The sequence below is a fragment of the Pteropus medius genome, unplaced genomic scaffold (genome assembly GCF_902729225.1).
Source record: "Pteropus medius unplaced genomic scaffold, Ma_sr-lr_union100, whole genome shotgun sequence".
Lineage (NCBI taxonomy): Eukaryota > Metazoa > Chordata > Mammalia > Chiroptera > Pteropodidae > Pteropus > Pteropus medius.
This window is the reverse complement of record NW_024354886.1, coordinates 1,538,800-1,558,047: the sequence shown is the minus strand read 5'-3', so window position 1 is coordinate 1,558,047 and position 19,248 is coordinate 1,538,800. Positions and strand designations below refer to the sequence as shown.

At 39.5% G+C, this 19,248-nt stretch overlaps 1 protein-coding gene across 2 annotated transcripts in view; it reads left to right on the top strand.

Annotated features, from left to right (window-relative positions):
- DNAH8 (dynein axonemal heavy chain 8) overlaps window positions 1–19,248 on the top strand; it is a 310,080-nt gene that overhangs the window by 259,395 nt on the left and 31,437 nt on the right. For both annotated transcript variants that reach the window (XM_039856088.1, XM_039856089.1), the window contains 3 exons: window positions 4,554–4,670; window positions 6,448–6,549; window positions 9,041–9,201. In XM_039856088.1, the coding sequence (XP_039712022.1) occupies window positions 4,554–4,670; window positions 6,448–6,549; window positions 9,041–9,201 (380 nt within the window). The remainder of the gene's footprint in view (window positions 1–4,553; window positions 4,671–6,447; window positions 6,550–9,040; window positions 9,202–19,248) is intronic.

Here is a 19,248-nt window from a genome sequence, read left to right as displayed (position 1 = left end):
CAACCCTGAAAGAGTTAAAGTCAGGTAAAACTCTTTGTGGGTGGTTATTTTTAGTAAGTCCCATTGTGGCCTTTGGATTGTAAATTACCCTGGAGCCTAGTTTGTGCATTCTTATCCGGGAATTGTTCGCTTTGTTAGACCTTATCACACTCTAATACAAATATTGCTTTAACTCTCTTATTTAATTCTCAAATACTATATTTTATAATTCTGTTTCTAGTAGTGATGATTAAATTCTTTTAGCATGCTTATCATGGGGAGATAATTCAGATATTTTCCATATGGTCAGGGTGGCAGCCTATGTTTTTTTAGTGGCCATTATCAAAATGTTAGACATGAGACCAGCAGCACCACAGTCCAGTCTTGGGGCTGACCGGTGCCTGTGCTTCACATGACTTGTATTTGAGTTAAAACAGAAAAAAATCTCCATTGCTAGGGCCGTGAAGCTAACAGTGGCATGTCGATGAAATAAAAAGGTGACTATATCTTAAAATCCAATCGCAATAGTGCTAGAAAGAACAAAAAATCACTTCAGTGAGAATCAGGAGGCTTAGATTTGAGTGCTTGCTATGCAATCGATTATCTATGTGAAGTTGATCAAGTTAGGTCTCTTTTGGGGCCTCTTTCCCAGTCTGTGATTTTAGAGGCAGAAGGAGGTGGTCTTTCAAGATTTTTCCCATTTCTGAAATTCTGTTATCCAGCTCTGTGACTACACAGGGAGTGCAGATAATTCAACCATCTTTAACTCTGTTCTTTTTTTCTTTTTTTTAAAATCAATTTCAGTAATGTTTACTGCAACATTGCCTAAATATTTCCTTTTACTTGGTTATGATAGAGCCGGCTTGATAGGAATATCCAGAATTCTTTAGGGCATTGCAGTCTTTGGCCAGCAACATCCACATTACCTGAGAGCTTGCAAGAGAAAGCTCTCGGGCCCTACCCCAGGCCTGCTGAATCAGAGTATTATTCATTGTAGTAAGATGCCCAAGTGATTTGTGTCACCGTTAGAATGTGAGATGCAACTGACATAGGAAGGTCTGTTCTAGATTAGATACATTGTGTCTTTTTCTATTGTTGGACATAATAGTCAAATACCTGATTTGTTAATTGATTAATTGATTCCTCCACATTAACCCAGATGTACTTCGCTTTATGTGAACATGATGTATATACTGATAAAAAGAACAGGAAATTGGTTCACATCACGTAATCTGAAGCTTCTGAGCTAGAGGGGGTGCCTACTGGAGTCCATCACACATTAGAATGCAGAACCTAGTAGTAAAATAGCCAAGCCCCACCTGCTCCCCAGCTTAATTTCTCTTACTGAATCGTGGCTTGATATAATGCCATCGACTCACCCCAGCTCAAGGGCATCATGTGTTATGTGGACCCTACTCCTGTTGCAGAAGACACAGTGAGCCCCCTCCTCTGACATTCATATCTGTCTACATTCCATCCCTGAACCATCACTGCGGCATGTAGTTCCAGCTACTCACCACAGGTTGCCCTCTGCTGCTGTAAAACTTTACCTGCAGCCTTCTTTGAGCTTTGAGTTCCTGTCTTTGCTCATGGCCTTTGCCAAGCCTGGCAGTCTCTTCTTCCCTCTACGAGAGAGACCAGCTTCAGTTTTGTTCTTCAGTTTTATTATTCCCAGAAGCCTCTGATTGAATGTCTTCCTTAGGCTTCTCATCTGTTAAATTTTGACAGTTAATTATATCACTATCACATTGTCCTTTCCTCGTTTCTAAATCTTATTTTCTGAAACAGATGAAAACTTCTTAAAAACAAGTCAATTTTAATATCGTTCTTTGTATCACGTAGGACTCATCCCATAGTTTCAAAATTACTAATTGAACTGAAGAGATTCAATATTCCAAATATTCCAAATTCTAACAAAGCCTCCTGCTTCTGAGCTTCCAAATGAGTTCTTAGGGCCCAGTGGTTTGAGTCAATTCTGGTAATATTCCAAAGTGATAATTCTAAGTTTTTTTCTTTAATGTCACTTAGAGAGATCAATAAGTACAAAACAAACAAACAAACAAACAAACAAAAAACCAAGCAAGAAAGTAAAATGACTTCATTTGTGAAAGAAAAGACACCTACCAAAATTTTGGAGTTTTTTTCCAAGATGAGTTAACAGTCTATGACTTTAGTGAACCAACCTAAAAAGTGAATGCTTTAAATAAAAATTGATGGCAAGTAACACAATGCAAGGCAAAGCAAGGCAAATCTCAGCATTTGTGGCAATTTTCAAAGATCACATTTTAAGGAGTAACTGAACTGCAGTTGCTCAGTGCATATAAATGAGAATGTTTCCATAGAGCCAATTTAAGCAGCTTCAGTAATTGGAAGGAAAGAATTATTCTTCATTCAGTCTCCTGTCTAATTGAACAGCGAATTTTTAAAAAATTAAGTCAGGCATAGGTAAAACTATTTTAGATTTGATTATGTTTTTTTTAAGAAAAATGAGAAAACATTTGCATTTCACCAATAAGTGGTTAGCATTCCTCTCTTTGAAGACCTCAAGATGGAAGAAATTCTAGGGACTCAAGGGTTAGCCAGATGCATTTTCACATTAATATTCCATAGACCCTCCCAACCCACCCTTGCTCCTAGAATAACCTGAAGGAGGCTCACCTCAATGTTTCTGAAATCCACTCAAGGAATTCAAAATGCTGTGGCAGGCTTGGAATTGACCCCCAGAGGGTAAGAGGCAAAATGCCTTTCATTATAATTATCATTTCATTCTAATTATCGATGAATGTTCATTAGACAGCTATGATCCTTACCCCAAGATGCAGGTACAGAAAGGAAGACACAAAAGGAAGACATGTTTTTCACTGTCAAGGCTCAAAGTCTGGTTACGAGACCAAATATTTCAACATGAAACAACTAGAAAAACATATCAAGGCAAGATAAATGCTGAGACCAGGAAGCAGAAAACAGGCAAGAGAAGCTGACACCATTAAGAGCCAATGTTCCCCTTCCTACACCTGAGATAACACTACATGTCGCTCCTCCTGTTGGGGCCACACCTCTACTCCTTCCTACCTCTCTATGTGGAAGAGGATGCTTCATAGCTCCCAAGTTTATAAGTCACCCTAGTTAAGCTCTGACTAGGATAAACTCCAATAGCAATTCTGTACCCTATGTCCAAATTCCTGGGAGAAGGAATCCAGTTGGCTCTTCCTGAGCTGGTCGTCTACCTTAGATTAGCTAAGGGATAAGGGTGGGAGTCACACCGTACAAACATCTAATGCCTGACAACCTAACCTAAAGGAGTACAGGTCTAGAAGTAATGGTAGTGGACATTTTTAAGAGTTATGTGCTTGCCCTCAGTCTGATCTCCCAGGGTCAGACACCTGGACCCAAATTAATTTTCATGGTTTACTTAATATTTTAAAAGCATATCCTGAAAATCAGTAATTAAAACCTTCTTACCTTTTGAATTTCTTCTCTGACCTGTCCATGAACTTGTCTAAACTAAAATTCATTTAGATTCCTTTCAATGGTGGTATTTTTCAGGATCTAAAGCATGAAACAGCTGAAGAAAGAAGGATTGGAATGGTCTGTGAAAAACTGTGTGTGTGTGTGTGTGTGTGTGTGTGTGTGTGTGTGTTGGAGAAGACAGAAGAGAGAGAAGAGTATATATTTAGAGAGAGAGAAATTACATCTTCCCACAGGCACATAGGGATTCTACTCTCCACGCGAGTTCTCACCTCAGGCACTGGGGTCGAAGGCCCAGGAGCAAACCAGAAGCAATCACTGGACTTTCCTTAGAGATCGGTTGTGTGCTGGGGCAGGGAAAGCTGGTAGTATAGCACCATTTCAGCTCATCTATGTGGTTCACTAGGTGATCGGAACCTGGAAATGTCATTTCTAACACTTACATAACTTTAAGACGGTTTCCAGAATATCAAGGCAATTGATCATGTAATCTGAGATCAGTTTGATTATTATGTGTAATTTGGCAATTTGAAACAGCTAGCCAGTGTTTCACAGGAGAGTACAAATTGAGGGCAATGTGAAAATTTTGAGACAGATGTGTCGTGTTTTACAATAGAAATAATTTTCAAAATCTGAAATTGCAAGATTACAAAGTGAAACTAGCAGGGAGTCTAAATGTTCTAGATTGCTTCAGTCATTCAACTTGAAAAACAAAAATTCAAACTCTTATATTTAACATTCGAAACTTCCAGGAGTCCAGTTTAGAATAAATTCATTCATTCAACAGATTTATTGAGCACCTACTGCATTTTGTGGGGTGAAGTGGCAGGGGAGACCTAGACTTTTTTTTAAAACCCAATAACTCTAATTTGGCAAGTATTTGAAGGTTTGTTCTTGTAAATTATCTGGCTATAGAGCCTCGGGATGGTATTTTGAATGGTTAATATATCCAGAACTGTATCCTGCTCTTTGACGGCCTCAACTTGTTTTGACATAATGCCTTAATTTTACTGTACTTTATATTTTAATGATAATAAAGAAAAGGAATTGGCTGCATACAATTTTACAATCTTACTCAATACTTACTTTTCTTTGGTGTTTTTAAGGAGCGACGCAAATTTGGTCCGTTAGGATGGAATATTCCCTATGAATTCAATTCTGCTGACTTTACAGCCAGTGTTCAGTTTATTCAGAATCATCTTGATGAATGTGATATTAAAAAAGTGAGTGAAATTGTTTCTTTTTCCTATTTTCCTGTTCTTAAATCAAGGTTTTGCAGACACTTTCCATCTGTGATGTGCAGCGAACCCGCTGAGGTCCTCCCATCTCCCTGAAAAGGGAATGCTCATTCTAGCCATTTCTACTCACACCACTACCGCCCACAGGAGTGCATGTGGACTCTCTACCTCATACTTGTGTCCCTTGTCCCTGTCCCACACACATACACAACAGAGGCAGACCACTAATGAAAAAACAGTGTGTTGAGAAACACCGCAGTCTTCATTTACGTTACACCCAAGAGTCATTTAAAGAGAACGTATACCTTAAATCGGACTTTTCTTTCTTCATCTCACTTGTGCCTCCTCAGAAGTGAAAGTTACCTCCCCGCTCATGTGAAAGTTATTTTTCTCCTAAACTCACATCTTCACAGATGCTTAAGTTTATGCATATAAATAGCAACAATTTCTAATAATGGTCACTGATCATTGTATAGCACTTCACAGTTTTTTAAAGTGCTCACGTAGGCAAGATTTCATTTTTATTTTCACAGCTCTGTCAGGTAGATACAGAAGACGTTACTATTATCCCCGTTTTACTGATGAGGTAATAGCTAAGAAGGAATAAGGGACTTCTTCAAGATCACAGAACTAAGAACACAAACCCATTGTCCTCTCACAAAGGACAACTTTGTGTTATAAAGTGTCGGAAATCTGTTTTCTCTATGATCTTGAGCAAGTTTATGAGCCCCTCAGAGCCTTTTTCCTTAATTATAAAATGGCCATGTTTTCTGTAAGGAATAAATGAGTTAGCATTTGTGAAAGTGCAGTATATGGTATATAATAAGGGCTCAGTAAATGCCAGTTTCCTACTGTCTCTCCCTCCCTCTCTCCTCCTAGTAGATCTTGAAGATAATTATAGATGCTGTAGAATCAGAGTGGTGATGGGTAAGCTCTGATGAGTCTTTATGTGGGCAGGTGGGAAACCTAGAATCAACTCATTATTTTTCCTTGAAGTTACAAAGGGGTAATAGGTTGAGTATGACATTTTGATGAAAAATTATATCGCATGGGTTCATATTCTGTGATTATCGTTTTGGTATATACAAATAACAGTTATCTTGAAATAGTTCCTTTGAAAGGCAACAAAACTGAAAAGTAAAATTATAACCAAGAGAAAGAAAAATCAAGCATCGTTACTTCTCCTACCTCAAATGTATTAAAATGTTTTAAAAAAAACTATTAATATGTAAAATGCTAGTATAAAGTTGCTATGGAAATTAATAAATACTTTGCTGTAGTTGTAGCTCACGGATGAGACACAAAAAGATATCACTACAGAGAAATCTTGTGAATGAGTAATTTTCTAGTTGTCCTCATAATGATTCAGAAGACATTACTCAAAAAGCATATTAAAACGCTGCTTACTTGATTTTTCTCCTTTCTTCCCTGAACACGACTTTTTTCTTCTCTAACAACTTGGCATTACTGTAATGAGCATTATAGGTGATTATATCCACAGAGTGAAAAATAAGGGTTTTTTTCCCTCCTTTTTAAGTAATCAGTGAACAATATATTTACTGATGTTAATGTTGTAGATTTTTCTTTGGTGAACAAACCATAGCAGTTCCAGCCATGTAATAGCAAAAGAGTTATTAATATAACATAATGAGTAGTTTGAAATTCAGCTAGCTTTGTGCTTCCTTTTCTAGACCTTTCATCTAGGATGGACCTGAAATATTTGGATTGACAATGAAGAATTCTTTTTTTGTTTTTGATAAAGGGTGTATCATGGAGTACAGTTCGGTACATGATTGGAGAAGTACAATATGGAGGCAGAGTGACAGATGACTTTGATAAACGTCTACTTAATTGCTTTGCTAGAGTAAGTGAATTTGGGGAGAAAAAAGCATGGAAACCCATTTTACTGCATTTTCCTTTTAAACAAGAATATTTGTTGTTTGCGATAGGTAAGCCAAACTTAAGCAGAGGGAGGGGGAAGTATAGAGCCAGGCTGCTGCAAAGAATCAGCTAACAAAACAAAACTAAAACTAAAACCCAACCAAATTGACTGGCAATCTGCTTGTAGTCCAGAGTAGAACAGCAGTCAACCCTCAGTGGTCTGTGAATCTTCTGTATGGATGAGCTGCCCATGCCCAGGGCCTCTCCCTACCGCCCCTCCTCAAAGAAAACACTGGATATAATTTTCCTGCCTCTTTCTCTGAGGGCACAGTGCTTTCAAGCCCCAAATAAGTGATTGGAAAATGAACATAATTTGAGTTTTCTCATCTCTTCCATTAAGACAGACAATTGAAAATTGATGAAGTGTTCATCTTTCTCTCTGTGCCCAGTCAAATCCACATATATCACATTGGTAAACATTTTCCAGAGAACATTATTCCTTAGCAATTATGGCTTTTACATCAAGGATGAATAGTATAAAAATAACCAACCAAACTCAAACTCTTCTTAACATTTTTACATGTTAAAGATACAATATACATTGCCTCAGTGAGAGAAAATCAGATATGTGAGTGTTTTATAGTCATCTGAATTCCTCGTATTAGAATCTATATTGGTAATTCTCTGCTTCAATGATTTTTTTCCCCCTAAACAAAATTAAAACCTTGACAAAATTAAAACCTGAACAAATTTAAAAGCTTAAGCTTTTAGGGTATCTTGGTAAACTGAGGGTTGACCATAAAACTGATTTTTATTTCAATCTGTACTTACTCTTGCAAGTTTTTCTTGAAGCTGTTTGTGGAGGAAGGTGGATGATGTGTCAGCTAGCAACACAACTTGCTGTGGTCATCTGTCGTTTATGTGCCTTCACCTTGCTAATGATCCATGTCACCAAACACGTAATCTTTCTGACGAATGACTGTTCTTTTTAATAGCTTTTAACTGCTTCCCATTTCTTAAATTACTACCAGTCCTCACCCTGACATCCATAGTCATTCATAATATGACCTCACTTTACCTTTCATGACCTATCTCTTACCAACACGTGATATTTACTCTAGACATCATCATTTCCCCAACCCGCCTCATATTTTTGCATGAGTTATTCTATATGCCTTTGCTCGTGTGGTCTCCTCAATCACAAGTTCCGCTGTCAAAATCCTGTCCTTCAAGATTTATCTCCAAAATCACCTCCTAGACGAAGCCTTACCTAACATCCACCTGGCTATTCTTTCTCCCTGTGTTACGCCTTCTCAGTACTTCGCTTATTTTTATTTCCTCTGGCTCTTACCTTAATGTACTTTGTATTGTGGCTATTATGTAATTGGCTTATCCCTCTATTGGGTCACAAGCTCCCCGGAGGAAAGGACTGTGTGTGTCTCATCTTTGTTTTCTGTTCCCATTCTAAGCTCAGTGCCTCGTGCACAGGAGTTGAGTAGGATAGAAGCGTGGCGTGTAAAGCAAAAGACAGAACCGGTACACAGGGTATTTCATATTCGGAGCAATCACTGCACCTAAAAAGAACTGGAAGAAGGATATGGAGGAAAGATACTAAAGAAAGTGTGATTAACCAGAGTAAGACACAATCCCCATCTCTTTCCACATTGAGTCCTCCGAGTGATTCAGACATCCTGCCTGCATTTTTGCTCTTCCTGTCTTCCCATTATTTCTCTTCCAACTGGGAAAATTGTTCTGTTAGATACCCAAGTCATCGCCTCGAATCTGGCTCATAGGCATTCCGCATTGTTTTTCTTCTTCAGAATAAGCCTATTCACACCGAGTATATGTTTGTTCCCTCACTGTTGCATTGCAGATAATCAGTTCATATGGAATGAGAAAAGGCTGTCCTTAAGGCAAACAATAAGATGATTGGATACATTTGCTTCGTGTGGCCAGGGACAGAACTTAATTAACAGAGGGAGCCCTCACTCTCAGGGTGGGAGGGCAGATGTTTGTAAGTGTTCCTGGCCTTGTGAGCCGCAGTGAGTACAAGCTGAGCCCCCTGACATGAGCCCTGCCTCCAATGAAAATGCCAGGTGCTCTCTCGTGTGTGTGGATGTTGCCTCATCACTCTGCGGGGTGTTCCCACTCCTCTTCAAAAGTAGGACCGAGGGTCATCAAGTTCCTAGGGCAGAGAGAGAATAGGCTTGCAAGGCTGCCTCCCTTCTCTCCACTCTTAGCAAATACCTCCTTTCGTGCTAAACAGAGGCCTGGGCTTCATTTTTTTGTGTGTTATGGCTTTTCTCTTTTTATTCATCCATGTTCTAATTATTCTACTGGTGGTTTTGTTTAGGTGCTTTCAACCTCGATGAAAAACTATTAAAATGGGAATAAGGTGACCCTTCCTCTTTTACAGTGGCAGTTTTCAATAGATGTTTATCGATTTTATTTCTTCTATTTTCTCTCCCATATAGGTCTGGTTCAGTGAGAAGATGTTTGAACCGTCATTCTGTTTTTATACTGGATATAAAATCCCCTTGTGCAAAACCTTGGACCAGTATTTTGAATACATCCAGTCACTGCCCTCCCTAGATAATCCCGAAGTCTTTGGGCTTCACCCTAATGCTGATATCACGTAAGTTCATGGCATTTTTTAATTTGAAGGAGTCATTTGTAACTCAGCTTGGGGAAGACTGTTCATTTCATTTTCTCTCTTAATCTCTCTCCTTTCCCTTCTTTTTATTTTATTGTGAAAAATAATGTCACTTCCTGTCTCCCAGTTACAACTTTGTCATATCTTGGCTGTTCTCCCCTCACTAAATCCTGATGCTCTGGAGTTTATGACAACGTTAAAGCTCTGATTTATGCGTCGATTACCTCTGTGCTGTCGCGTTATTGGTACTGATGCTCTCCATTGACAGGACAGTCATCTCCCAGCTCTTTGTCTCTTACCTCAAAAAAAAAAAAATCCATTACAAATAATAGTTATAGATAGAATCTAAAAAGTCAGGAACGGGTAGAGAGAGGAGGAGGAGGAATTTTATTTCTGCTTGATCCTCTCTTTCATGATCCCTCTCCCTTATTTGTTTACCTGCAGCCTTCTGTCATAAACTGCCCATGGTGGGCACAACACAGTGTGAGCACAAGGCACAGACGCAGAGTCTGGGAGGAAAGGCTGGGATGGGGGTGGGGGGAGTCACAGCTCAGCGTGAGGTAAGAGGCAATGAGTGAAGAGACAAGAAATGTGTGCAGGTCCCAAGCCCCTTCTAGGACCCTTCCTTTGGATGAGGTCTTACCTTTCGTCTCTCTACAGGCCCCCACCTGAGAATAGGACCACCTAGCTCCACAGAGAGGGCTCCAAGAAGGCCCAGCTCAGATTCTCCTCTGGATGGTCATTGCCTCTGGCCCACTGACAAAACACCACAAAGTTTATGCCCAGGAGAGTAGTTTCAGGGAATGGAAAGAAACCAAGACTCCTCTGGCAGATTCTAAGCTGTAATGAGGACTGTGGCATGCCTCTCCCAATTACTCACCTGCTGTTACAATTTTAACAACTCTGTGATGGGGCATTGGATATTCTCATCTGGTTCTCTACCCTGCTAGGCAGCTCCAGAGTCCCAGTGTGCTCCCATCGTATTGTCTCTCCACCCCTGAGCATGCATCTTGACCCTTGCATAAGTCTTGGCTTCTTGGGCTCTTTGTCACCCACATTGATTCTAACTTCTCCATTTCCTCTAATCTCATGTTATTTACATCTTCGAAGATGTGGGTGTGAGTCCAGAGACCCACCAATGGCTATTACTCCTTTCAGACCCCATGACAGAATTATGATGGCTCTTTGGTGGTAGCTCTAGCTGTTATTTGAAGACTAATGGCTGTCATGTTAGCTGGAGACAGGAAAAAAGTGAAGAAATAAAAAGGCTTCCTCAGGGACCCATTTGAGAATCAACTTAAACATTATCTGAAAGAGAAAACACAGAGAAATAGTTTTGCTTTAGTGAAGACTTTAAAAATGTGAGTCAGATCACATCACTCCTCTGCCCAGAACCCTCCCAAGGCTTCTGTCTCACTTCAAGTCAAGGTCAAAGGCCAAGAGTGACCTAGAGGTGACCTACAAGGCCAAATAATTCCATCTGCCCCCACCTCTCAGCCTGGTCTCCTTCTGCCTTCTCCCTTACTTGTGGCCACCTAGCTCTAGCTCCTGCTAGCTTACTGTTTTTCAGACAGCCCAGATGCCTCCCACCACAGGATACTTGCACTTCCGGGCAAGTTCTTCCCCCCAGATATCACTGTGGCTTACCTTTTCATCTCTCCAGTGTTTGCTTAAATGTCACCTTTGCAAAGAAGCCTTCCCTGGCTGTCCTATTTAAAAACTGGCAAACCACTCCCCAACTGCCACCTCAGTCTTTGTCCTTCTTGCCTGCTTTGTTCTGTAGATTTTATCACCAACTCAAATACTCTGTATTTACTTACTCATTTGCTCTCATCTATCCGCCATCCCTGAACACAAACTCTGTTATGTTGAAACTTTGGTCTATTTTCACTACTGTTCCTTCAGTGCTAACCAGTGCCCGATGCTCGGGGAATAGTTGTTGATTGCGTCAGTGATACTAACTTCTACATTGTGAAGAATCTAATGCCTGGAGATAGTCTATAGAAAGATCTCATGAGTTCATATGTGTGAGTGGGCAGAAAAATAGCCAACAAGTTTTAATGTCCCTTATAAATTAGCAGTTGAAGTGGTTCACGTATGAGGGCTCTGAACTTTGACTCCATCCTTGGTAAGAGCCTGAGGAGTCATGAGAGTCAGTTCCTAGAAATCTGATCCTGTCGGTGCTACCGCATCCTACCGAAGAGTATGTAAAACAGGGTCACCACCATCTCACCCTGATTTACGGGATGGCACGCCTACGTCTGGATTACCACAGGCAGTTTTGGTTATCAGCTCTCAAGAGAGATAAATCAGAGCTAGAAAAGTCCAAAGAAGGGCAGCTGAAATGTAATCAGATGGGAGGCAGTGATTGAGACAAAGTATTTTTTCCCTCAACTTTTATTTTGAACTATCACAAACCCTCAGAAAAACTGCAAGTACACTGAACATTCATATACCCTTCACCTAGATTCACTGACTGTTAACATTTTGTTCTATTTGCTTTTTCTTTTTTCTATATTTGTACCTCTGTATATTTGTATATCTACAGCTATATCCATATAAAACCACATCTATTTCTGTGTGAGTGAGTGTGTGTGTGTGTGTGTGTGCGTGCGCACGTGTGTGTGTGCTCGTGGCCCTCTCAGTGGACAGAGCTAGGAAATATGTATTTTTTAAAAACATTATAAGCTAATACTAATAACTCCAATTCAAATTATACACCTCAGGCCTCTTCCTTGTCTTCCCTCATTGCATATTGACATCTCCTTCTCCCATATTGAGAATTCCAGTTCCCAGAAACTTCAGTATATTCACTCACTTGCTCCAAATAACTCCACTGATATCACTACCCACAAGTGTAGTAAGTTAGGTCAAGATTTCTTTGCTGTTCTTTTTGCCCTTAGAATAGATCCCACTGAGGGTGCAAGGAGGGCTATGTTCAAAAGTCACCCTGATTTTTTTTTCTGTGTGGTTGTGCCATCACCTGACACACAGGCACATTCATTTCTATTTGTATTACATTTTAGTTTTTTTCCCCATATTCGTTGATTGTTTTAAATAGAGCTCAAAAGTCACAGCTAAGTATAAAGTGTTCTTAGAGATATTTCTTTTCCAACCCATTTTCCCCTTTCTTTATGGGCAACCGAATGCATTGGTTTCTGGTTTAGCTTCCCTGTTTCTTTTTGCTCATACATACATACATATATACATATATATTCTTATTACCTTTCTTTCAAATACAAAGTTGCCATACTATATGTGTGTGTGTGTGTGTGTGTGTCTTGCCTCTTTCCCTTAACAGTGTAACCTATAATTCATAGATATCTTCTTCTTTTTTTTTACAGCAGCATATTCCTCCATTGTTTATATGTATCATAGTTTATCCATTTTTTTGTGGATGCGCATTGAGGGTTGTTTCCAATACTTTTGGTTTCCCAAATAATTCCTCAATTAATAACCTCATGCTTACGGTTTCTCATATTGTTGGAGATGTATTTTCAGGGTAAATTGCTATGAGTGGGATTGCTAAGTGATCAAGGATTATTGGATATTGTCAAATTCCCTTACATCGACTGTGCTATTTTGCACTCGACAACAACGTGAAAGTGCCTGTTTCTTCACAGTTTCATCAACAGAGTATTGGTGAAGTTTAAAATTTTCCGCAGTATGACAAGTGAGAAATGGAATCTTAGCATAGTTTAAATTTTTTTTCTCTTATTTTGAGTGAAATTGAGCCCATTTTCCTACATTTGAGGGCTACTTGGACTAATAGACCATCGTGGAGACTGTGTGTAATGATCCAGGCCGAGATTAAGGATGATGAGTGAAGCTGCAGGACAAATCCCAAGAGAGAACTGATAAAATTTAATGAATTAGAGCTATGGCTGAGAACCTTCTACAGTTTTCATTTATTCATTACTGCTACCTGCTGGGTAGAGAGGGCACAGCCGACCTTCTTCGTCTTTTGGCAAATCTCTCTTTACAACTCTGTCCACAGGCTTATAGGCCATCGCCAGCAGGCTTGCTATAGATGCCGTAAACTGTCTTTTCTCAAAACAGAGTGTCAAGATCTTGCAATCTCTTATCACACTGAGTGAGACCAAGTAAAAAGTACTGGACCTTTGCCTCAAATGGAGGATTATTTCTCTTAGAGACAGCTAACTAGCCGGCCTGAAAGACCTGCGGCTCGCCCCTCCTGCTCTCTCTTCATTCTTCCCACTTGGTCTGTCATAGGCTCTTTCCCATTCACTCCTGCTCTCATCTTCCCAGAGACCTTGGCCCCTTTCTGGTTCCTGCTCAGGCAGTAGGCTCTGTTCTGCAGCTCCACGCTTGGTCATTTCCTCCGCCTCTGGGTGAGCTTTGTCCTAGGTTTGATTCTTCTTTCCTCTGGGCTCTGAAATACCTGGCAACTGGAATCCTAGCTTCACTCTTCCTGGCAATCGAGCCTTCTTGGACTGCTGTACTCCAATCCCTCGCTGTTGCCTCACCAGCCGCCAGGAGGCACTAAGCAATAACAAACGCAGCTTACCAGCTAAAACCTACCCCAGTCTCTTTCTCTCAAGTATACATACACCCTTCCCACTCCAGCAAGATGTAACTCTCCAAGTTCCGTGTGAAATGAAGGAAGTAATGAAAGATTTCCATGTTATTTCTGATCTGGGAGCTAGGATTGTGGAGGAATTGGGAACAGGAGTGTGTTTGAGGAGTTAGAGTCCTGTCTAGGAGTGTGTTGAGTAAGGAAAGACAGAGGGATGTATCTGAGTGGGGTGAGAAACGTGGACTGGAGCCCAGGTGAGAGATTTGAGTGCATGTGTGCAGATAGCAGTTGAAGACACGAGAGGGGGTGACCCTCTGAGATACGCTGGCTAAATCTATCTGAATGTCCCCAGCTAGAGGAATCCTTATTAATTTATCTGACTGTCTGCGTCATTCGACAGCACTCTTGGTTCCAGATAGGCTCAGGAGCTGTAATCTGTGTCCTCGCTTATCAGAATCTGCACTCTGACGTTAGCATCCACAAACCTGAGAGCAGAGGGAGGTTTGGGAAAGGAGAATGTATAAGTCTCTCTCTCGCTTAAGAATGCAGAATCCCTGAAGCACAGGGGTGTGAATCAAGCTGAATAAATGCTTTAAAATAAGTAAAATCTCTCCCAAGAGCTTAGGTACCTTGGCGACAGGAATCATAAAAATGCATAGCATAATCACATTTTACTGTCTAGATTTACAAGGTCCCAAGGACATTGCATATTCAACTATCTCAATGTCAAAAACAGTTATTTATTTTTCACTCCTTTTCTCATTAGCGGTTATGCATATTTTTCTACCTTCTGAAATTTATCAAAAGTCTTATTACAACTTTCATATTCATTTCTATGCAGTTTAAATTTAATTGTATTCCTTTTAGTATTAGCTCACCCATTAGAGTTTCAGATTTTTTTTAAAAAAAGTATGTTCATGTGCAAAGATGTATATAAATCTGGGCTAATTTGGATATGATAGTGCACTAATAGATCATTAGATGGTTAGTTAGTTATTTTCTAGACAGTTCTGTTTTTCAATTGTTTTGCATTTATATTATCCATGACCACCCAACAGAGGTGACCTAGACGGCTCCCCACAACCATCAGGCTACAAGACCAAGATGACCTTCCCACATTCAGTCCAAGGAGAAATTTCTTCCAAAATTAACTCAGGACCAAAGCTAATGAATTATTGTAGTTCTCATTCCTCATCTCAGAACATTTATTTATGGGAACCGTTTCTCTGAAAGCCCTTGGGTTTTGAGGCATCTAGAAACGTTTGCAGATCTTCATTATAGTTAGCTTAAATAGGCTTCTGCCTTTTCTGTCTTTGCAAATATAAAATCACATCGTGGAAAAAGACATGTAAGTTGTACAAACCTGACATTCTGTGTCTAATGTGGGGTGGGGAGGTGATCTGGAGAGCTCGTCCAGCTCTTGTGTAAAATGGGTCAGCTTTTTAGGGATTCTTCTCTACATCCATGTCTCGAGGACTGTTTTCAGATCACCTCGTAAATAATAAATGACCCACTGTGAGAGTGATTTCTTAGGTAAGATCTGGCAGCAGCATCATCTCCACTGGCCCCTCCCCGAGGTGCTGGTGAATGTGGCCAGTGCCAGCCAAGGGCACGATGGTGATGTCTGCAGCAGTGTGTGCTGTTGGCAACCAGCCACTGGTGCAGAGCGTTTCCAAAGAGAATTCTAGCTGGAGGTGAGCCAAGAGAGCGCCTGAGAATCCCAGATATGGGGTCTTTCCCCTTTTTATGTGTAATTAGAACAGGGAGGAAGAATGAACTCTGATTTTTAGTATGAATGGAAATTTACTGTGGTTTCCTTCTCTTTAACCTTTAAAGATAGACAAATAGTAATGATAAAGTACTTATACCATAAGAAGAAAAAAACAATTAAATTTTCATGCTCTTTAAATATTGGAGAATTGTTCTTTATATTCGAGGTTTAATAAAATTCAAGCCAATGGATTTCAATTCAACAAGTAAATATTTATTAAGAATTTACTTTCTAGCCAGCTTGGGGATTAATGATATGTTGTTCTTGCCCTCGGAGTTCGTCATGTTTTAGAGGAAAGCAATGGATGGCAAGTAGTTATGTAACACAATATGGTAAACTCTAAAATCAGGGCACACATATGCACATTGCTATGAGAACAAAGGTAACCCCTCCTTTTCTGCAATAAATTCCAACTTAGGGATCAAAGTAAGCTGTTGGAAGAGGCCACCTCCGAGTTGTGCCTTAATGGATGTGCAGGAAATCTCAGGTTAGAAAGGGGTTGGGGAGGAAGTTATGCACTGGGAGGGGGCCAGAAGGACAGAATGCAAGGAAAGAGGAAGATAATGAGTAGTAAGGATGTATATGTATATCAAACCATCAAGTTGTACACCTTAAATATATACAGTTGAAAATATATAATAAGACACTTTGGAATGATGAAAAAAAAATAAATAAGACACAGATTAGGGCACATACAAGAAGGGATCCAAGACAGGGCACAGAGATATAAAAGTGTGTGGTGTGTTTGGGGGACCAAGTCCAATATACTCAGAGCCTGGTCAGAGAGGGACTTGAAGAAAAAAGTAACTTAACTGTGATGCTGCTGCCAAGGCAGAAACTGGACTTTCAAGATTTGGGGCATCATGTGAAAGGGCTTGGGGCAGATCTAATGGCAGTGAGGATGAAGATGCTGGAAATTTCTAGATGTGATTTGGAAATAGGGCTTGGAGACCAAGGAGAGCTGGAGAGTGACATCAAGGAGGAGGCCATCTCTGAAGTTTATAGTTTGGGCAGCTGAGGGAAGACACTGAAGGAGATGGGACAAAGAGCAGTTCGGGTGAGGAAAAGGGGAGGATTAAAACAGCAAGTTAGGCTTGGGATTTGTTTGATTAAAGAAACGGAGCTCTTAGGAGCCAGTGGAAATGTGGATACATGGAATTCATAATAAAGTCGGAGATTTAACAATACCCGTACGACGTCAGCAGTGGTGACACCTACACCTTCCCTAAGATAGCGGTTCACCCACATATTCTGTCTTTACTGTATGCTAGAGTATAATGCTAGAATGAGATTATGGAGTAATATGAGTCACATACACATTTAAGTTTCTGAATAAATTTCTGTTACATAATAACATGTGGATCCTTGACTTTTAATAACTTCATTTTGCTGCCATGTCAGTTGTATCCATAAGATTCCCCCCCCGCCTTAGAATTATTTGTATTTTTCTTATACTTTATATGACTTTTAAAAACTGCAATAGTGCCATACTTCAAAAATCAGTAATGGATTGCTAGTGCCTTTTATGCCATTATACTAGAATGTTTTGTTTTCTGTTCATATGTTCAATTGTGCATGTGTTTGATATACTCATCTTTCAACTTTTTACATAAATGTCCTTCAAGGTATTTTAAAACACCAACATCTGACTAGAAGTTGCTCACCAAAAAATTAATAAAAAGAATAAGCTAAAATTTTATATAAAATTATACAAAACCAATTTTAATTTATTAAAAATCAGTTTTTACCTTACTAGCCTTTTTTTTGTGAAATTCTTATGTTTAGAGGTAATGTTGGGCATCACTTCTCCAGCTCTATTCGGGTTACAAGCATTTACTAGGTCTGACACAGGACCCTCATAGTCACCGTACATCATCCGACTGAAAGTCCAGTGTGATGGTGGGTGCATCTTTGGAAAAGATGCCGTTGTTTGCACATGTGGGTTTGGGTCCGGATGTGGTATTCTACCTGATAATCGAATAAAAATGCTGAGGATGGAAGCATCTCCTCCACTCTTCAGCTGATTTCCTTAATGAATCAAAGGTCAGCTGAATAGGATCCCTCCTTTCTGGTTTGCACAAAATGCAGCTTTTTTATGAGCAAAGAAGCCTAGATAACTTTAGCAGTAGCTCCTTGGGATTCTGCCAGTTAGTGGGGTCATTTCCACAAAAGGTTGTTTAATGCACACTTAGGGATGAAGAGAGAGAGGTACGATTCTCTCATTCCATATGCTGTGAGAAAAAGGCGGAAGGGGAGGGGTAGGGGACCTTTCTGGCAGGGCATAAAGATTAGTAGGAATTTGTAAGATGAATTTCAATGAACTCGAAACATCTGTCACTAATTCATCTCTGTTGAGTTCTTGACACTTGTTGTGGGCTTCACTTCTGGGGGATTATTTTTTTTCCCCCCTTATTTTTCAAAATGTAAATGGTTTTAGTCCTCTTTATTATAAAAATCATACTTTCTAATTGAGAAAAATAAGCAAGACAGAAAATAGAAAATAATAATTGAAGCAAAACATCATGCAAAAAACCCACTGTCAAAATACAGTTTTAGGTTTTTGCTATGCCTAAATGCACAGCATTATCAACAAAAAATTAGATCATACAATACCTGGTTTTTTTTTGTATCATGCTACTTTAGTCAAAAATCTCAATTCAATAACCTTATCTTATCAATAAATATAGCGCTACATCACCATTTTTACTGGCCGTATAGATTTTTATAGAGCTTTACCGGGGGTTATTATAAATACTATTACAAATTGTCTTTTTTTTCCTTTTTTTTAGATTTGAAATAAATATTTATTAAACTTACATGAACTGTTACTTTTTTTTAAAAATTAGTTTCAACTATACAGTACATTGGTTAGACATCTATATAGTTCATAAAATGACCCCCCTAATTGCACCCTCTATTCCCTGACCCTCACCTAGCCAACGTATTAATGCTAACTGCATTCCCTATGCCGTGCTCCCCATCCCCATGACCATCCACTAATTTGTACTTTAGCCTTTTCACCCCATTCTCCCAGCCCCCCCAAACCCCCCTCCCGTCTGTCCGACACCAAATTGTCCTCTATATTTGTGAGTCTGTTTTTGATTAGTTTGTTCTTTTGATTCCTTAGATTCCACATGTAAGTGAAATCATATAGAGTTTATCTTTCTCTGTCTGACTTAATTACCTTCCAGGTCCATCAAAGCAATATCTTTTTCCATCCCCTTCCTTTTCATATGTAGGGGTCATGTTTTCTTATCCTTTCAACCACTCTCTCTTTTGGTTAGAGCACTTAATTCTTTTCACTTTAAAATACTTATTGATAGGAATGTAGTTGTTACCGTTCTTTATTCCTGTTTTTGATACATGTTTTTTCTTCTTAAAGAAGTCCCTCCTGTAACATTTCCTGTAATACTGGCTTGGTGGTGATAAATTCCTTTAGCTTATTTTTGACTGAGAAGCTTTTTATCTGTCCTTCAACTCTAAATGATAGCTTTGCTGGATAAATTATTCTTGGTTGTATATCCTGGGTCTTCGTCCTGACGAATATTTTTTGCCAAGCCCTTCTGTCCTGTGTAATTTCTTTTGAGAAATCAACTGTCAGTCTTATGGGTTTTCCCTTATATGTAATTATTTGTTTTTCTCTTGCTGCTTTTAATATTCTTTCTTTGTATTTAACCTTTGGCATTTTAATTATGATGTGTCTTGGTGTGGGCCTCTTTGG